Here is a 20551-nt window from a genome sequence, read left to right as displayed (position 1 = left end):
GAATGACTTCCATACGACTTTTATTTTCAATTGTATGGAATTTGGAGAAGGAAATAAGGACTTTTCTGGTTGATGGCATTATAGCAATTCCTGGGAGATAAAAAAACAATTTTAAAAACCTAAGGCTTAAAATTTAAATTTACTGTATAAAAATTAAAAGTAGAACATCATGGATTTTTGAAATGGTTTTGTACAATTTAGAATGTGGTAATAATTTCTAAGTTATTCTTCATTATAAAAATATTGCTATTTAAAAGTAGTATTTCAATTATATACATTTTAATTATATGTAAATGTGGATATGTGTAAAACTTAAGGCTTATGCCTCATCTTACAGTCGCATGTACTGATTTCAAAGAAGCAGCTAATATCAGATGACTTTGAACTCCCTTAAAGTCTAAAAGAGGCCTACCAGATAATCAATTACAAATTCTGACTAAAGGTGGAAAAAGATTCAAAAGTCACAGATGCCTGGAAGGGATTATCAATGTCATGGACTTTACAGATAAATAGCTTTCATATTACAGATGAAAGACTATTGAGTACATGTCCAAAGACACACACACACACACACACACACACACACACACACCCCTCTGGGATGCACATTTAGAACTGCCCAGGCATACGTTCCTTCTTTGAGATTTGTGACCAGTTGTCCACATTCATTCAACAGAAACACACTCTACCAATACAATCAATCTCTTTGCAGCCTTTCTCCCAACTCTCTAGCCTATAACGGTGTTCTAATTATAACCACTGTGCTCTTTCCTAGCTCGGAGGGAGGCTAAGGGAATGTTGAAAAGAACATTTAATCACTACCATCTGATTCATGAGATGTTCCTCTATCATACTCTAAGGCTGTTCTGTGCCCCATCACCTCCCACTAGTGTCCACTGGAAAAGGGTGCTTAGGGCCAGTGGTCAGGAAAGGAAAAGACAGGAAAGGAAACTAAGATGGAGAGGGCAAGCCCTCCTTGACTCCCATCTCCCGCCATTTTACATTTATCTGTAATTTCATTTCTCCTCTTTAAATATGCAGTGTGTGTATGTGTGTGTGTCTGTGTGTGTGTGTGTGTGTTGAATATATGCTGAAGTCACCAAGAAAATAACATGAAATGAGGCTGGAGTGCTATCTGCAAGCGAAAATTAGGAAATAAGCCAAAAGCAGGTACTAGAATAAGGAACAAGAAATGCCCTGTGACTCAAAGCAGTTCTGGCAATGGTTTTGGGACTCAGACCAAAATTCAAGTTAGGTAGAGGAGAGTATGGACCTAGAATTTTATCTGGGCTGTCTTTAAATTGTACATTTCTTCTGACTCCATAAGTTTGAAATTCTGTCAATACTCAGGTAGAAAAAATATGACCAACATCAAGTCTAAAATAAAAAATGTAATGCTAAGATAATCATCCCATAAAAATATGTTTATTTTTATGAAAACAAAGTACCTTATAGAATGGAATGTAATTTATCTTGTAATAAATTATGTAAGGTTTTTATACCTTTCAAATGAAAGAATAGCTTTATAATTCCTTGAGGGTCTTTTATGGAATTTATAGTAACTGTGGACAGGATTTGTAACCGTACGTGCGCATTTTCCTCCTACTCACCAAACATCTTCAAATCCATCAAATGCTTTTTCCTACTTCTCTTTATCATTTGTTCTTACCTACTGCTGTTTATTAGTAGGTCTTTATGTCCCTTATTTCTGTTCACACTGTATTCCCCTGAGCACAAGCCACCCTGCATTTTTCAGGAACCATATTTAAAAAAAAAAAAAGTTACTATGATTTTTTTAAAAGAATGAGAATTCTACTTTTAAAAAAACTTCTGTACCTACTGGAGAACTGTACTTGTGTCAAAGAAAGCAAAGCTAGACTAAGTAGGAACTGCGCTTTCTCTTTAAAGACATAATGAATCCACCTGAAAAATCACTGAACATTATAGGATCTAGCCCCAAGAGTTCTGGGGAACTCAGTCTTAGGCTCCTTGAACATTTTTACTGACAGCTTGTATGATACGGAGAACAGGTGTTTATTAAGTATCCATTTGTGGATTTAATTTTTTTTTAAGGAGGTAACTAATTATCTCAAGATCAAAACTAAGTTGGCCAAGACCAATTGGTAAAAAGAGTGAGTCATACAAAATAAAGTCACATAGAATCAAACACCTAACTGCATTTCAGTGCATGGTATGAAATGAAGACAAACAAATATATGAAAAAAAAAATCAGGAATCATGTGGTCCAGAAATCACTGTGGTTAAAAAATTAACAAAAGGTTAGGACATATGAAGAGGATGAAGAGATTATTGGTTTCAAAAACAATAATTTTGTGTTTTATTGCCTCTGCGCTTGCTCACATTCATATGGGAAAACCAGATAGCATCCAAAATGAGTATCCATATAAACAGAAAATAAAAGACGTGAATATGAAAAGAATATATATGATACATCAAAAGGTGACTGCACACCATTACCTTTCAATAAGTGAAAGTTAAGGGTTGCAAAGCTGCACTCCTAGGAAGGAAAGATAACTATTTGCAATGAATAGCAATATGAAGAAGTACAATTATACTTCCATGAGAAAAAATTATCCTTATTTCTATCTTTTAAAATATGGATCCAACAATAATTGATTTTAAATTTATTTTATGTAAGTAAATATAGTTTGCCTGGCTGCCTATATAAATACATGATGGCTTCTGGATAATAAGCTTCTAAATTCGTGAACAATGTATCAAGAAAGATTCTTTAAATCTTCCCTAACAAGATGTATATGTAGGGCAGTCAACCATTCCTGTTAGATTTATAGAAAGGAGTAAGATTTCCAGATCCTTTAAACCCACCACTAAATGACAAGGTCCAGAGTTTGAGCCATTAGCCTCATGTCTCAGGCATTTTTATTAAAACTTTCAGCTAGATGATACGTTAACTTAACACGACCATGCTATTCATTAGTTCCTAGCATCTAGAATTTAAAAAAAAGAAGGTAACTAAAATAAATTGAAAATCCAAATAAAACATCGATATGGGGATGAGAAGAGGAAAAGAGAAAGAATATTCATTTTAAAAGAGTTTTCTGTAGTTTTATTTATAATCAAATTATAAATTTCAAAGAATAACTTCCAATTATATCCTTTAATTTTTTATTTCTGGGCAGAAAAAAGACCGACCACTCCAGGCATAAGGTTGGAAGATCTATATTCGAATATCGAAATTAATTTCAGTATTTGCAAGCTTGAAAGACAGGAATAGAGTTGAAATAAAATTTGCCTTCACATAGGGGTGTGTGGTTGGCTCAGGAGGTAGAGCATGTGACTCTTGATCTCAGGGTCCTGAGTTCAAGCCCTATATTGGCTGTAGAGATTCCTTAAAAAAAATTTTGCTTTCATATAAGTCAATAACAAAATTAAAAATAAGGCAGAGAAGTTATAAAAAAAACTTTTAGCAAAATTTAGAGAATTCAAAATAAATATGCATGAAAATTCATAGTAGCAAGGATAAGAAAGCCATATCCATGTTCTTACTGTCCCCTCAAGAATAGAAAGCACTTTATAATTATTAAATAGAACTCTTACATTAATACTGATAAGCTTTTATTCAAAAAATAAGAAAATAATAATAGAAAAATATAAATGAAATTAAATTAGATAATAGGAAGAACATAGCCTATATTTATCATTGAATATGTTTTTATTGCCATAAAATTCCAAATATTTCTCTATATTAAAAATACATCAATCTTAGATTTAAAATGTCAAACAGGGGTTAAAAGAGGGAGCTAACTATGTGTAATAATATTTAACAAGAAGACTGCATAAGACTGATATCAAAACATTCCACTTATTACTTTAAGATTATGGTACAGCTCCTCTTTCAAAATACAGGTGGCTGTTTTAGGTCACTTCAATCTCAGTCCCTAAGAGAACATGAGAATAACTTATTAAAGGCAAATCTCCCCTCTAATTTTGCTGAATGTTATTAGTTCCCTAATAAAACAGGACTCCTTTTTAATGAAGTCTAAGGAAATGACAAGAGCTATGAGAATTCACTTTAATTACTATGGCTACAGGAAAAATCAACTCAAACAAACAACTGGCTGGTAAAGGGCTGCCACTGATCAACCCTCTTACCTCACAGACAGCAGGACATCATTTCACCATAGTTCTGTTTACATATAAATTGACACCACATGTCAATTATTTTTACTCCTAGCACTGACATCTTCTAACAAAAGTAAAGACTTTTATAAGACTATATATATCATTTTAATTAGATGTTGTCTTATCACCTTGTGTTAATATAGCACCCTGCTCCAAATTTGTCAACACCATTAATTGTTTTTAATCAGGACACTCCTTACGGTATATGTGGTACATGGCCTTTGCATAAAAATCATTATCAGTGTCCTGAACCACTGTTAGACTGGATACTTCAGATTCATTGTACATTCGTAAAGAACAGAACAAAACAAAACACACACACATACACACACACACACAAAACAAACAAAAAACTGCTATGTAGATCAATTCTAATTATTCTGGTTCTGTTAAAACACAATTTAATAAAGTCTAGAAGCATCTAGAATATGTTGCCTCAAAAGATACTTGTTTTAATAAATGACTTTATATATTTGAAAAACTAGAGAACAGCAATAAATGACCTTTAAAGCCTAATTTTAAATTTCCAATATCCAATCACTATCGTAAACTATTCTTCAGTAAGAATCTCAAAGTAACACATAAACATGAGTTCCTTGTCAAAGATGTTTGCACTATATTAACGAGGTGTTCCTCTCCTTCACGTAGGCCTGACCTAAAAAGAGAGATTATATATCTTGATCTATTCATAGAAGTAGGCACATACAACTAGCACCAAAGCAATAAACATGTCTACGACACAACTGCTTAGCCTAATCCAAACAACTCACTTAGTTCAAATAGTGGTCAATAACACAATGTGCTAAGTTACATAAAAACCAGTATGCAGCTCATTGAAATTAATTATGAAGAACATGACCTCAAATTACTTATCCATAGTTATCTAAATGAACATGCACATCAAAACTAAGTTGAAAATTTGCCACTAAGCTCTACAGAAGTTAGTGTGTTTTCTTGTCTATAGTGTATGATGTGGAGTGACAGGACAATTGAATTATGTTAAGTCTAACACTTTACTGAGCAACATGATGAAGAGTAATTAGGGTAAGATCATATAAATAAATAATGAAAATGACAGAGGAGCCCAACTTTTTTAAAGCACTTTTAACTACAACATAAGTTGAGGCTGTGTAAGACAATATACTTGCAGAGTGGAATTGAAATTTCAAAGGCAAAATCTCAACTTAAATATTCATCAGATTTTCATTTTATCAATGCTAAGTTCTGAATATGGCTATGGTTCTCTTTGCAACCTCAGATAAATTTTTAAGATTTTATTTGAGGTCATCTTTTTCAATTTATGAACATTTGAAAACTACCTAAGGCAAATGCCTCAAAAAGTTGAATTAAAAAAAAAAAGTTGAATTGTAAATGACACATAGAGAACTGAACTTTTTATTTCTCATTCCCAGGCTCTAATTGGGTGAATGATTAGGGCGGGCTTCTCTTGTTTATAGTGGGGCCCTTTAAGGACTAGATGGACCTTGCTTTAATAACCACTCCATGTGCAAGCTGTCTTAGCATTTACACTGCTGATGGTAAGAAGCAATCTTCTTTAATGGATGCTGAAAAGCTTCAAGTGAAATCTGTAATTGACAAAGGCTTCATAGTAACTGGCAATTAAGAATAAAAGTAACAAGAGGCTTTACAGAAAAAGCACTCAAGCTTTCACAGAATACTTCTCTAGGAAAATATTTAGTAAAAATAAAAATTTAAAAGAACCAGGTGTTGTTTCTTCCACATTATTAACTGCTTTTCGGGTCACTGCGCTTGTTAAAAAGATGACCATACAGTTAATGTTATTGAGTCTAAAGAAATAATCCACCTGCTAATACTGTTAGGAGGGAAAAAAAGAAAGAAAAAGTAAAACCCTAAGTGAAAGTTAAGGCAAGTTCAGCACCTATTTCTTCAAAATAGAAGCTCAGTTTTAGTACTTCAAGATTAGTGGAGCAGTGTATTGACAACAAATCAGAAACTCTTTAAAGAGCAAAGCAGCAAGGGTAGGGAGAACAAGGCACTCTACCTCAAGGCTCCAGGAGCCAACACCACTCCGTAAGTGTTACTAATCAGAAAGTGATACAAGCACATTCGAATAATTAATTTAATAAGAGCACGAGAGTGAGTGGACAAGGAACAGAACTGTCAGCTGTCCTCTCATGGCCCAATCCTCCACGGCACCCCACTCCACTCCACCCCCCCACCCCACCCCCCGCGCCCTCAGGGACGTTTACCTGTGAGTAAGGTTAGACTAAAAGCCGGGGGAGAGTCCTCCGGTGAGCTATCTGCCGCCGTTGAGGGTTGGCGGTAGCCAGGAGGGGAAGGGGCGGGTAACACTTACTTTGAGCAGCTTACAGCGGATCTGCGCGGAGACCATGTGGCTGTTGCGCAGGTTGCCCACCCGGAACATGAGCGTGAGTTTTCCGTCCCTCATGGAGATGACCGCGTGCTCGCTAAACATCAGGGTCTCCGCGCGCTTCTTGGGCTGGGACATCTTGATGAACATGCAGCCGATGAGGAAGGCGTCCACGATGGAGCCGAGGATGGACTGGAAGAGGAAGAGGATGATGCCCTCGGGGCACTTGTCGGTGATGTAGCGGTAGCCATAGCCGATGGTAGCCTCGGTCTCGATGAAGAAGAGGAAGGCGGAGGGGAAGTTATAAACATTGGCCACGCAGGGCGTGTAGTTGCCGACGTGGGCTTTGTTCAGGTCGCCCCGAGTGTAGGCGATCACCCACCACATGGACGCCATGAAGAGCCAGGCCACGGTATAGGTGAGGATGAAGATGAAGAGGTTCCAGCGCCACTTGAGGTCCACCAGGGTGGTGAAGAGGTCCGAGAGGTAGCGGCTCGTCTCGCTGCCCAGGTTGCCGTGCTGTACATTGCACCGGCCGTTCTTGTCCACGAACCGCTGCCGCTTCTTCTTGGGCACAAGCTGCTGCTGCGGGCCCTGGCCCGGCCCCTGGGGCTGCAAGCCCGAGCCGCTGGACGAGGTGGTCACTACCTGGTAATCGTCCCCAAATTTCCTTCGGAGTGCAGACATAATACGGAGGGGCGAGCCAGATTCAAAACGCGAAGCGGAGGCGCAGGGGCCGAGCGCTGCAAACCAGCACCAATAAGGAGGTGGGGGCGGGGGAGTGAGGGGGGACAAAAGCGAGCGCGCCCGGGGTGGGGGGCGCACCCGGCAGGTAGCTGCGGTCTCTGCCCCCTGCTGACTCCTCTCTTCCCCTGGGACGGAGGCTTTCTCTCCAAGCTGAGTCTTAAAACAAAAAAGTGTTCTCCCGCACTCAAGGTAAGAGGGATGCAAGGACCAAGAACCCAAGCGCAATTTTGCCTCCAAGCTTTTCGAGGCTTCTCTTTTCCTCCCCCACCAACGGCATCCCGGGCCACCTCTCGCCTCGCCACAGCCCTCCTGACTACGCTGCAGCACTCCCAAACTGACTTTTAAAATTAACGAGTTGACGGGCGAGTCCCACCCCACCTGCCAACTCGCCAGGCTGCCGAAAGTGCGCTACCTGCTCGGACCAGACCCTCCCCCCCTCCCTCCCCGCAGCTCCCCGATCGCCCGCCCCCCGGAACAGATCCCGGCTCCCCCCCCCCCCCCCGGCACTCCCGCCTCCTATCTTTTGGCCAAAATCCCGCCCAGAGGCATGTCTGCCGGGCACTGGTGCAACACCCCCCACCCACGCCCTCCGGGCTCAGAGTCCCCGGCTCCGGACTCCAGAGACGCGCTCGCCCGGCGTCCGCGGGCCGCAGAGTTTCCGCGGGCGCCCCCAGGGCCCTCCCGCCGACTCTCAAGGGCCCCCAGGCCGCCCCCGCGCCCAGCGGAGACGCGGCGGTGAGCGAAACCCGAGCACTCACCCACCGGGAGAGGGCAGGAGGCGGCGCGGCGGGCGGCAGCGGCAGCCTGGCCTCGCACTCCGCGCTCAAGGCTGTTTTCCTCACCCCCACTTTTCCTGGTGTACCACGGTGGGCACCAATGCAGGTCCCCCAAGCTCCGCACCTCCCTGAGGGCACCACGCTGCCCCCACCAGGAGGATCCTGGAGCGCCCGCACGGACTGACTTGGGCGCGGGACTTGAGGGTTCCTTGGCGCCGTGCTCTCTTAGCAGGCGACAGCGGTGCCGCTGTAAGGGGTTCGAGCCTCGAGCTGCCGGTCAGACTTTCAGGTTAAATACCAGCGCCGCTTCAGCCCTTCTTCTGCTTCACGGTGCCTACCTTTGCCTCTTCCCTCCTCGGTCCCGCACTCCCTGTCCGCGCCTCGGTGGCTCCGGGTAAGCTGCTAGGCGCGAGCAGGGGCGGCGGGAGAGCGGTGTATGCGCTGGTGCGTGTGATCAGCTGCAGAGCCGCGCTAGCCCCGCCTGTCCCTGCCTTCCCCCGCTGTTCCACCAGCCTGAATTGCACCTCCGCGCCTCAGTTGAGCCCGCAGTGTCTGACAGCTGAGGAAAAAGCGAACCCCTCCAATGAGGAGCAACTCTACATCCGCTCCCGAACGCCAGCCAACTCTCCTTCCTGGCCCCCCTGCCTCAAGTCCGAAAGCGCCCAGCAAGCAGCAAATGCTGCCCTCCGAGAGAAGTAACAATACGTCCCTGTAACTGGGGCTCTCATTTAAACCGATGCGTGGATGCACCATAAACAGAAAAACCAACTGGCTCCACAATGAGCATGTTCAGAACTCAGAGTTGCAAGTAGCAGAGGGGGCCTTAGGATGGGAACTGAAGGGAGGGGAGACACTAATAGGAAAATTCACAGTCCTCTCTGAAAATGGCTCTATTCGAAATGCTCAGAATGAACACAGTTAATGTGTGGCTGTAAAGGAGGGAAGATAGCTGGATTTTAATGACCCGGGGCCTGGCAGTTAACTTAATGGAGGGGCAAAGTGCAGAAATAGTTAATATAGTGCCCATGTGTCAATACCAGCTTATTTACCACATTTCATGTTCGTTTTAAAATGCCATTGTATATTACGGCGTATTCCCTTCAGTTCAGATACGTGAAATTGATTTTGTTGGAAAATCATCAAATCGTGGTGTTATAAAAGCAAAGGGCTGCTCTAAGACTCTCATGCAAATGAAAATTAGTACATAATCATTCTACTAGTTCTCTGCCAATAGGTACCCCCTTCTACCTCTCTAGCCCTAAACCCTAATGCAGGTAAGCCTTGCACCTTGTCAACCGTAAGTAGAGAACTCTCACTGTCATTTGGTCTCTCACTGTCATTTGTCATCTATCCCGAGTTACAGAGTGTTCTCCTGCAGGCTCTCTGATAAGAGGTCAGTAACTCTGTTATTCTTTAGGATTACATAAGAAGGGAAAGTGACACTGTGGGAAGTGGAGACTGCTGTGGGTCTGCAATCATAAGACCTGATTTGAGTCCTGGCCTTGCCATTTACAAACTCTGTGACCTTGAGCAAGTAGCTAAACATCTTTGAGCCCCAGTCTTTGGCTCTGGAAAAGCAGAGTCTTAACATTTTCCCAATGTTGGTTTTATTAACTATTTTTGCTGTGAAGGATGTTATATACTGGGCTGTAAAGTTGCAACAAGGCCAAGAGATTAGGAATGAGTTTTGGGGGTTGACCCCATGCTGTTACTAACACATATATTCCCTTCTCTTTCCTGATTACTCTCCCCTAACTCCCTCTGCCCTTGCCAGGCTGGCATCTTTCAATTCCTGAAACCCAGAGAGGCATAGGCCCCATCCTTGTGCCTTTGCCCTATCTGTTCCCTCTTCCTGGAGTGTTCTTGCCCTGCTGTTCCATGTTGCTGGCTCCTTCAGTCAGTCAGCTCTCAACCTGAAAGCATCCTCCTCAGAGAGGCCTTGGCTGCCCCCCAAGTACCCCTATCACACAGCTCGGTTCATCTTCATTTTATTTTCCTAGCTGCTGTTTTCTTTGTTCGTTGTTTCTCTCCCCCCTCCATCGCAGTTCCTGGCATGTAAGCTCTACAGGAGCACGAACTTTGTCTATTTTGTTCACTGTTGCATCCCCAACACCTGGGACACTACCAGTCTCATACTCGGGCCACCATAAATATTTGTTGGATCAACGACAGATATACCCATCTATAACAAATGTACCAATCTGTATCAGTAGAAACTCCATGTACACTGAAACTCTCTCTGAATAATACAGAATTAAAAGTCATCACCAAATCAACTATATGATTTAATATAAAAGAATGTGTCAATTTTTAAAAAGCAATATTTTCCATGCTTATTAGCTTTGGAACTGATATCCAATGAGCTGCCAAATCCTTTTGATTGTACTGCTGCAATATCTCTCATGATTTCCCTCTCCCTCTTTAAAAAATGCTGCTTTCTTCAAATCCCCATTTGACCTTAAGCCCCAAGTCGAATGATTTTCTTGTCCTCAGTCTTATGCTCCTTCAAACTGTCCTAGACAATATTACTAGATCTATCTCCTTAGAATCATATAAGCTTAGCAGTGGAATGGAAACCAAAGAGTTCTCTGATTATTTCATTTGATTATTTCATTTCCAAACTTTTATGCATTCCCACTTTTCAAAAAACACTTCTCTATGAAAAACCTTTGTCATTTTCCAACAACCAAATTTATAAACAAATAACTTTATACTTCAAGAGACATGGTCTAGTCTAATCTGCTCGCTTAACAAAGAAGCAACTCGAAGCTGGAAAGAGAAAATAAAGTTGCTCAATGTCACAGTGTGGATAAGTGGAAGCCTTGAGATTTGAACCCAGAACAATGCATCTCCAGAATCTGGGTGCTCTGCCATCCCTTACCAGGTGCCTAGAAAGGAGTGTGGGATTCCTGCTCGACAACCAGGGTCTCCTTCCACTCTGCCATCTTCTCATACAGGTTGAAATCAAAGGGCCTCCAAAATATGGCCTAATCTATCTTCCCAAAATCATCTCCCACCTTCCCTTTAATGTGGGCTCTGCTCCAGCCAACTTTGACTCTTAGCAGTTTCCCAAGCATACTCTACATTAACTTCATTTATTCACCTTCTTTCTGGTCACATAAATATATTTTTTTCTATCCCTGCGAAGTCCAAATCCCATCACTAGCATGCAAGGAAGGGAAGGATTTCTTCAGCTTTTATTTCAAGGGCCACCCCCTCCATGAAGCTTTATTTTATTCTGCCCCTAAGGGTAATCTACCTCTTCTCTGAATTCTCATTCCCCTAGATTTGCAATGTGGCATTTATTTATTTATTTTTTACTCTCTAGTCTGTATTTGAGCTCAAAATTCACCAAGATTTCCCCCATAAAATGGCAAGCACCCTGACTATCCACCTCTTGATATTTTGATACGCCCAGTACTCTGGCTCTCCAATTTTTCCTTGCTCGTGGTAAATAATTAATAAAATTTTAGAGAGAACCGCAATGTGTTTAGCCTACTTTAATGTGTCAGGCAACGTGCTTGGAACTTTATAGTTAGTATTTACATAGCTAGAAAGATGGTGGAGTAGGGATTTCAAAACATGTGTGCCCATTTTCAAGGTCCTTATTCTCTTAGAGGAACAGTACTGCCTGATAAGTTACACATTTTTCGGGATGCCATCACATCCCACTTTAAATGTGATTGAGCCTTTGACCTGTTTGTGACATTGAGTCCACTCCTTGGAAATGTTTAAAGATGAACCAAACTCATCTTCCCCTGTCAGGATAGCTGCTTCCGTGATGACGTTCTGGAGGGCAGCCAGCCCCACTGTGCTGAGGCCAGGCAGGATGTGTGGGGAATAGATGACAGAAGGCCACCTAATCAGGTGCTGTTTGATGAACTGAAGCAGAAACACTGTAAACAGAATGGGTCAAAGGAAGGAGAGGCACACAATTTCAGCCAAGGCCACAAGGCCAGAAAAATCTGGAAAATATATAACTACAGAATACACAATCATTTGGAGTCTAACATTTAAAGATAGGGTGGTAGGTTATAAACAGACTACCATACAGTTCTTTGGGGGGAGGAGACGGATCAGGGAAGGGGAATCAAGGCTATATTTAACAACAAACTCAGTTAAGAACAAGCTTCATACTTACTCTGCCCAGAAAGTGCTTCCGGCAATATCTTATTTGCTGTGTCCAGAATTAGTAGTATCACCAAGAACTAGACCTTCAAAAATAAAGGATATAATTCTGTGTCTTAATACTAAAAAGGCATGACTTTGCACAGGCATTCACCCTATTATGTAACTGAACAGTGTAGGGAAGAGTATATTTAATGTAAAAGGAAAAAAACCCTCTGCCCCTGAGAAGTCCAAATTCTAAAAATGACTTAATCGGCCAACTGTGAAAAAAGCAAGGCTTTGAACATCTCCGTATACCTGGATCCTTCTTCTCATCACTTATTGCCACTGTGACTCCTACCATGTGATAGTCTGCGTGGCCAGAAACATTAATTACTCTCAGGTGAAAATGACATTGTATTTAGTATCTCTTCACTCCTAATCCTATCATTCTCCAAAGTACAATGAAGACATGGGCAGGCCTGGGGATCTGAAGTGCTTATGCTTCAAAAGGTGACACATTCCATTGCCACCATAAGTTCTGCTATATCTGGGAAGAGGTCACCCTTTGAAATTCTATATGCAATTTCTGGCAATAGAATGGTGTTACTTTTTTTTTTAACCCTCCTAAAAAAGAATACTGAAGTTATTTTCTCTCTTGCCAAAAAGAGGAGAAAAAAATGAAAAGGAGAAATCAGTTGGAGATTTGATTGCGCAGACTTGGGAATAGAGAGGCATTGCCATACCATGGCGGATGACTCATCTAGCCCTTAATCTTGGCTCCAAACCCTGGCCTCTGCCTGAGGATTCAGAGAAAGGCAAAACGCCATTGTCACTTAGAAGCCATTTATTTAACAAGGTTTTCCTGATTTAAACCCTCTCTTTACTCCAACCCTGTACATAGGAGTACTCTTGTTTATGAAAGAATAAGGACTTTTAAAAGAGCCTTCCAGAACTCAACATCTGTTAGAAAAAAAAAAATTATAATGATGATTGTTTTGTCAGCCCCAAGGGTTTGTTGGCAGGGCATCAAGGAAAAATAATAAATTCCCGTCCTTATCCATGTCAGTCAAAGTTCTATTTCTAAGGATCTCTTCCCTGAGAACATCAGTGAGGTCCCAGGTATCAAAATATGTACAAGAAGGTTGCTTAGTTCAATACTCAAGATGCACAAACCATGTGCCTAGCACCATGCCAAGGGTTGAAATTAGGAAAACATCATGCCAACAAAAATATTAACAACAACAATAATAATTAATACAACGTGGCAAGTGCCTAAAGAGGATTGCTGTTAACATTCAGAGAAACAATTCTTTTTAGGAAATACTTCTCTAGCTAATATGAATTTTCCAAAACTACTAAACTGGCATTACTCACATTTTGTGGAGCATTAAATTAACGCAGTCCAAATGACTTTATTTTAGAAATCTGCAGATTTGCTTTTAATGACAAGATTTCCAAGAAGAGAAATAATTTGTACTCATTTTATAGAAACTTACAAACATAGGTTAAAATACTGGAAGAAAAAATACAACCAGTAACATTTTGGAGTGGGTAGAGTAGATTTTTCACTCTAATTTTTTGTGTTGGTATACACAGAAAAGATTGGAATTATTTTCCAAGGTTGGAAAATAAAAATGCAAATTTTGTAATTTTATTTTTAAATGTTAAAAAAGATTGACAGATTGTGTCAATACAGTTTATCTTGGAAGCAGATACTGAGACAAAGCTAGAAGGGCAAAAGTTTTCTTAGGGAGGAACCTCCATGAAAGATAAAAGGGAAGGAACCGGATAGAGTAGAAGAGCCCATACACTGTGGTTCTGATTGGACTCCAATGAAAGGAAAGGCCGGAGAAGGCAGAATTGAGTAGAGTGACGCTCTAACTATGGTGCCAATTTGATAAAGTCTTGGCCAACCCAATGGGGAGCTCCAGAGCAAAGGTCACCCATTGGAGTAGTACCATATTGTGCAGGGATGGCCCTGTCCTAATGGGCCTGCTGAGCTGTCATTGGCTGGGGGCTACTCTCAGAAGGACATGACTTCTGCTGAATTCTACATCAGATTTGGAAAGGTGCTATAGCTGGAGACCATCAGCTAAACACACTTCTGCCAGCAGAAGGGCAAGTTCTTCTTGAAGGGAGATCAAGCAGCACAACTCCATGGCTGCCAGTCAGAGTAGAGAAAAAGAATTTATCAGTGTCTTTCCAGAAGTTCTGTTACAAATATCCAGAAATACTAATAAGGTCTAACCAACTGATGAGGAATGTATGCCTAAATCTTCAGTTTTGTCTGAATCACATGAGTCTGGTAGAATCATGAGTTTTTTGGGGGGGTGGGAGGGACAATAGCTAATGGCCATGTTGATTCGGCTTTGCTTATAGTCTGCTAGAAGGTAGGAATATATATATATATGTTTGTTGACAACACCAATGAATGACAAGGCTGCCTCTATGGCTGAGAAAGGCTGCATATCAATTGTGAGAGGTAACATAGATGAAGGACAATGTAGACATCAGAAGTCATTTTAATTGTGCCATTAAATTAGATATGTTACCAGTAGCCAATACAGTAAATGCTACTATAATTCTCCTGAAAGAAAAATATCATACCTTGTAGCATCCTCCAGTACTGAGTCCACATTAAGACTGCACCAAGGAGGAGGAGAGACAGGAGTAATGGAGCAATTGGGCCATAGGACAAGGTAGGAAAATAAAGAAGTCACAAAGACTGTGGATGACAAAGGGACGGTGAACAGAACTCAAATATTTCACAGCAGGCTAGAAAGGAAGGAAGGACGATGACTAGAATTTTCTGAAATCTGATTGCCCTGTTCATAGTTCCTAGCTATGCATCAGAATTGCCCCAGATAATTATATCAAATTCTGTGGGCATAGAGCCCAGCCATCAGTATTATTCAAAAGCTCCCTTGGCGACTGTAGCAGAACAGCAAGAATTGAGAAACCCTGATCTGTGGGAACTCATGTCTAATAGTAGAGGAGCTTCCCTGAGAAACGTCACAGGTGGAAGTACCATTAATCTTCCCTCCCCACTCCTCAGAGCCTTCATCCTTTGGCATCAAAGAGAGACCCTTGAGATTAGTAAGCCCCGGTCCCCACACTCTCACATCACCAGAGTCCAACATGTGCGGACCTAACTTCAACGTGCAGGAGGCTCTTCCCCTCATTGGAAAAGCACATGGCCAAGCAGGGCACATTGTGGCTTGACTGCAGTTTAATCCAATCCTACCACTCACAATCCTAAATCATGAACATGAATGGAAGAATCTGGGGCCACCGAATTCTAAAGCCCATAAATGTTTTAAATTTTTTTATTAATAATGTTTCAACTGCTTTCTGTGGATGTGAATGTGAATCTTAAGAAGTCTGCCTTTACTATCTCTCTTCTCTACTATTTATCATGCTGTCCTGAATTCAAAAAGTTAAAAAGAAAGGAGGGAGAGAGGAAGAAAGAAGGGAAGAAGAAAGAAAGAAGAAAGAGCACAAAAATTAAAATTCTCACAAAGATTACTAATCAACCAGTGGAAGAACACTGGTGAAACTGTGGCCCCATTGGCAGATAGCCAAGCTGGGATGGGCACTCTTGGTCATTTGCTTTACATTGTATGATTATTTGAAGAAGGAGGGGGGAAGGATTATAGAAATAAAAACAATAACCACAAGAAACCAGAATGTTATTTTTATACACGCTTATTTCTAGATTTCCTCCCAGTTTTATTCAGGGAAAACTCTCAAAAATTTTTCTTTAGCTTGTCTCAGGGAAAGATAACTGATTGGAGTTCACCCAGTAAAATGCCAATGTCAACTCCCCCACGTTAGTGATTACCCAGTAGCCCACAAATCAGTTTTATGTTGCCCACAAGATGATGGAGGAGGCTTTGGGGACTAGTTTCAGGGGTGGAATGGAAATGCATTAAACCACTTCCTTGTTATGTGGTTCCCCCTCCAAATTACAAAGTAGGTGCTTAAAGCCATTCACATTTCTAGTTAAGTAGCAATTGTTCAAAACTGATCTGAAAGTAAAAATTAAGAAAAAAAAAGGAAAATATTTTATCCTATTCATTTGTAGGGAGCTTCTACCTATTGATTATGACCCTACAGATAATAATACCATAGCTCTAGAAATATCTTGGTATTTGGAGTAATAATTAAAAGTAATGATTCTCTAAAGCTACTCTTTTTCCTTCTCTCATCTTTACTAATCAGAAAGCCAAACAGAGCTGAAATGATTGAAAGATTTTTTTTTAATTAGTGAATTTCTCTGTTAGAGGGAGTGGATGGGTGTTAGCACTCTGTTATGCATAGAACAGAAAGAGGATGCCTGCCGTTCAACCTTTACATATCAGTATTGTGTTTGTTTCCCACCAAGTTTCCGTCTGCATCAAGATTTAAAAAAAGAAAGAAAAAATATGCTGTGAAATGACCAAATAATGAATTGATTTTCTCTACCTGTGGAAGGAAAGTTCTTTCAGTGAGTTCTTTTTAGTAAAATCAGAGAATAAAGATGTAGCAATTAGCAAAGGGGAGAGAAAGAAGAAAGATGTAAAGGGGGGTCAGGGGCCAGTCCTAACTCTTAGTAACATGCATATTCTTTTTTGCATTCCTTGAGGCTGGAGTTGCTGTTGATGAAATGTCCTCACATATTCTGTCAATGTCAGAATGCAAACATCACTAAATAAACCCTTGTGTCAAAATGTCACGTAGTGATTATTTATGCTTCTTGACAACACCAATGAATGACAAGGCTGCCTCTATGGCTGAGAAAGTTTGCATACCAATTGTGAGAGGTAACATAGATGAAGGACAATGTAAACATCAGAATTCATTTCAATTGTGCCATTAAATTAGATATGTTACCAGTAGCCAACACAGTAAATACTGTTCTAATTTTCCTGAAAGAAAAATATTGACTGCACAACTTAATGCAAATCATTTTGGAATTAACATGCATTTGTGAATCTCTGCTATCAAGTAGATAGTATTAGTGAAAGAGAAGTGTCATTTATTGTTCTTCTTTATTTGCTCACTGTTTCAAAATGTTCCTTCTTCTGGAATTGAATTTGGAGTCCACAAGTTTGGAGAAGACTGCAATTACTAATGAAGTTTGGGTAACACAGAACAAACCAAATGACACAATGATAAAGTCTTTGCAATATATACACAAAGTGGCTAAGATATTCAACCCCTTGATTGTTCCCAAATCCCATATTGTCTCCTGTTCCAACTCTGAGTACTCATTGAGGAGTAAGAGGCATAGCATCAGTCATTAGTACAAAAACATATAATGTGAAAATATTTTATCAAATTAATCAGTAAAATTGTAATGTTATTGGGCGCCTGGGTGGCTCAGTTGGTTAAGCGACTGCCTTTGGCTCAGGTCATGATCCCAGGGTCCTGGGATCGAGTCCCACATCGGGCTCCCGGCTCAGTGGGGAGCCTGCTTCTCCCTCTGACCCTCTCCTCTCTCATACTGTTTCTCTCTCGCTCGCTCTCTAATAAATAAATAAATAAAATCTTTAAAAAAAATTGTAATGTTATTATAAATCTGTTATCATACATTGTAAATATTAGAAAATAGTTAAAATGTACTGTTTTATTAGGGTTAACATTCTACTAACATACCACTCTACTAATCATACTGACACATACCATGCTCAAAACACAATTGAAAGTCACCTAAATCCCTATGACTTTTAGGATCTTGAGCAAGACCTTTGATGCTGCCATACAATTGCTGGAGTGTGAATCCTTGCTTTGAAATTTCTAGCTGTGTAATCTTAGGCAATTTACTAACCTCTCTGGGCTTGGCTTTTCTCATTGTTAAAATGAGATAGAAATAGCTTCTACCTCTTTGACATAGTCTAATTTGAGAATTAGAAGAGCAAACCTACATAAAGCATACAACCTAATATCCAGCATATTTTCAAGTTCAGTAAAAAGCAAATAAATTCAAAAATTATCTTTAAATGAAGAACAAATCCACACAGAGAGCTTTTAAGTTACTATAGCCCACAAATGATTTTATAACTACAGACATGTACTGAAATGAAAAAAATAACTTAATTCAAAACATTTCTCATGTTTCCACCTTTCTTTACAACATTGTAGGTTTATAGGTTACATACTCTGTTTCTTCAACTCATCTCAACAGAAATAAGAGTATGCTTGCTTTTATTCCCTACACTCTCCCATTGTGTTGCTCCTTTCTTAATGTTGGCTCTATCTGAAGTGACCCAACACTGGCTCTGCTATTCGTTGTCTAATTAATCCCTTCATTTACTCAGGACACCTTTGCCTATCAATGGAGAAGAGATCCACTTACCATCCCATCCCACCGCCACCCCACCCCACCCCAAGTGCTTGCCTTTATATAAGAAAAAAATTGGCTTCTTGGCAGTCCAACAAAAAGATGGTCCCCACCCGCTCCCAGCAACAACCAAAGTACTACTAGAAGCAAAGCAAAACAGAACCTTTCTTAATTTTTCTCTGTAATAAAATGGTGAAAGATCCATTCACCAAAACATTTTTTATGAAGTGAAAGTGTTTGGGCAGGCTCTGGGACATTAGTGAGTGGATAGAACAATTTCAAGGTAAGAACTCAAGAATTACTTGTTAGTCCTGGAGGGAAGAAGAAAGAGAAAGAAAGAAAAAGGTCAAAGTGGCATTAGCACTGGGATGGATTGGAGGCCTGCCACTCTGGGAGGTGACCCCTCCCCATGATAGTCATTTATAAAGTTCATCATTCTGATTATTGGTTTTGATACCAAAGAAATGCCTGGACTCACCTTGATACAGGCAAAGCCAAGGTGGTTCTTGCAGGTGTAAGAGCTGAAAGGTAAAGATGTACAGGAAGAAATAGCCCCTAAAAACAGACAAATCTCTTAGGGGCTTTGCATTGGATAAGGCCATAAGGTTCAGATTGAGCTGGAATAGTACAGTGACAGTCAATGGGGCTCCAAGGTGACCGTTGCTTTATTCTTGATTTTGTTTTGGGAGTTCATTTAAAAACACTTTCCTGAGTCAAACAGATGATCCAAATCAGCTTTTTCCCCACTAACCTTTCATTGTGTTCTATGTTGTGTTCAGTGACACAACTGAACAAAGGAACAGTTTAAAATTCAGAGATAGGGGTGGGCCAGGCCAGTAAAACAACTGTGCAAATAACTATCCAGCAACACTAGCACAGTGTTTCAAATAATGACTTGAGAAAGTAAATACACCTAACACAATAACGCACATTTAATTTGGTGCTATTTACAGGCAAAATAGCTGTACTCTACAAAGTGTCACTGATACTTCAATTCTACACGCCTTTCAAACAGTATGAAAAGCTGTAACTTCAAGGGATGCTCAAATAAAAGCAAAAAACTGTAGCAGTGATAGAAATATATATACATAATTTCCTGAGAAACATCTTCATGCACACATTCTAGAGCAAGAAAATTTCATTTTCAAAAGCAAGGACACTTATATGTAATACATTAGCTTCATGTAACTGTTATGATGAGAGTGTGAGGGGAAGAAACATTTTATATTGAAAGTATGTTTCTCAGAATTGCATACTATTCACCATCTATTTACAAGAAGTTATAATTCGCTGCATCAATACCAGGGTTGCTGTTAATAGTTACCAGGGCTAAGTAACTCATGACCCTAAGCACCTTCTAGAACTGTGATTGAAGGTAGGGGCAAGTAAAATTCTTAGAACACCTTCTGAAGGGAAATTTTGAAGGAGGAAAAACAAAACAGATAAAAGCAGAGCTACCCCCACTGGAGCTGGGTTAGGGCACAGAACCCCACCAGCTTAGATCCTCCCTCTTTTCTTATGGTGGTCCCAGGAAGGCTCAGAAACTGCAGGGCTCTGAGGGGCATAGTCTATCCTCTATGATTCTCTGGAATTCAATAGATAGAATAGAAGGGAGGTGGAGTAAGAGAGAAATGCCAACTTCATCCCAAACCATGTCCTCTTCTGAGATTCTCTGACATTTGGAAGAATGATGAGGCCAAACTGATGAAAATGAATTCCTTGAGGGACTTGAAAGCCTCATGAAAGATGCTTGTTCCTTAGAGAAGAAGGAACAAGGCCAGGAAGCCAGTAACAAAGCCTTAGTCACAGAGGGATGAGCAATTCTGCTATAAGTTACCTGTTACACAGAATGTCTCTCATCCAGGCACTAATGGTCTGATATAATGCATGAATATTACAGATGTGCAGGTGTGAAAAAGAGTTGATGGCATCCTTAATAAAGAAAGAGTAATCTTTTTCATTAAGAATTGTGTGGGGAAAAATGTTGAGTATAAGCAACATGTTTTGGTACCCTTGTGAAAAAATATTAACACTGCAGGAGAGAGTTGTTTTGAAAAAGCTTGGTTTCTGAGCATCGGG

The 20551-nt window shown here is 40.4% G+C and overlaps 1 protein-coding gene across 1 annotated transcript in view; it reads right to left on the bottom strand.

Annotated features, from left to right (window-relative positions):
- Positions 1 to 7686, bottom strand: part of KCNJ3 (potassium inwardly rectifying channel subfamily J member 3) — a 152451-nt gene extending 144765 nt beyond the window's left edge. The window contains exon 1 of the mRNA XM_045868840.3: positions 6503 to 7686. Coding sequence (XP_045724796.1) covers positions 6503 to 7204 — 702 coding nt within the window. The 5' untranslated portion in view covers positions 7205 to 7686. The remainder of the gene's footprint in view (positions 1 to 6502) is intronic.
- Between the last annotated feature and the right edge of the window lie 12865 nt (positions 7687 to 20551).

This window comes from Mirounga angustirostris, unplaced genomic scaffold, assembly GCF_029215605.1.
Source record: "Mirounga angustirostris isolate CCGP_5_RB_7025 unplaced genomic scaffold, mMirAng1.0.hap1 SCAF_3, whole genome shotgun sequence".
Taxonomy (NCBI): domain Eukaryota; kingdom Metazoa; phylum Chordata; class Mammalia; order Carnivora; family Phocidae; genus Mirounga; species Mirounga angustirostris.
Note: the sequence above shows the minus strand (reverse complement) of the source record. Positions and strands in the feature narration are given on the sequence as shown.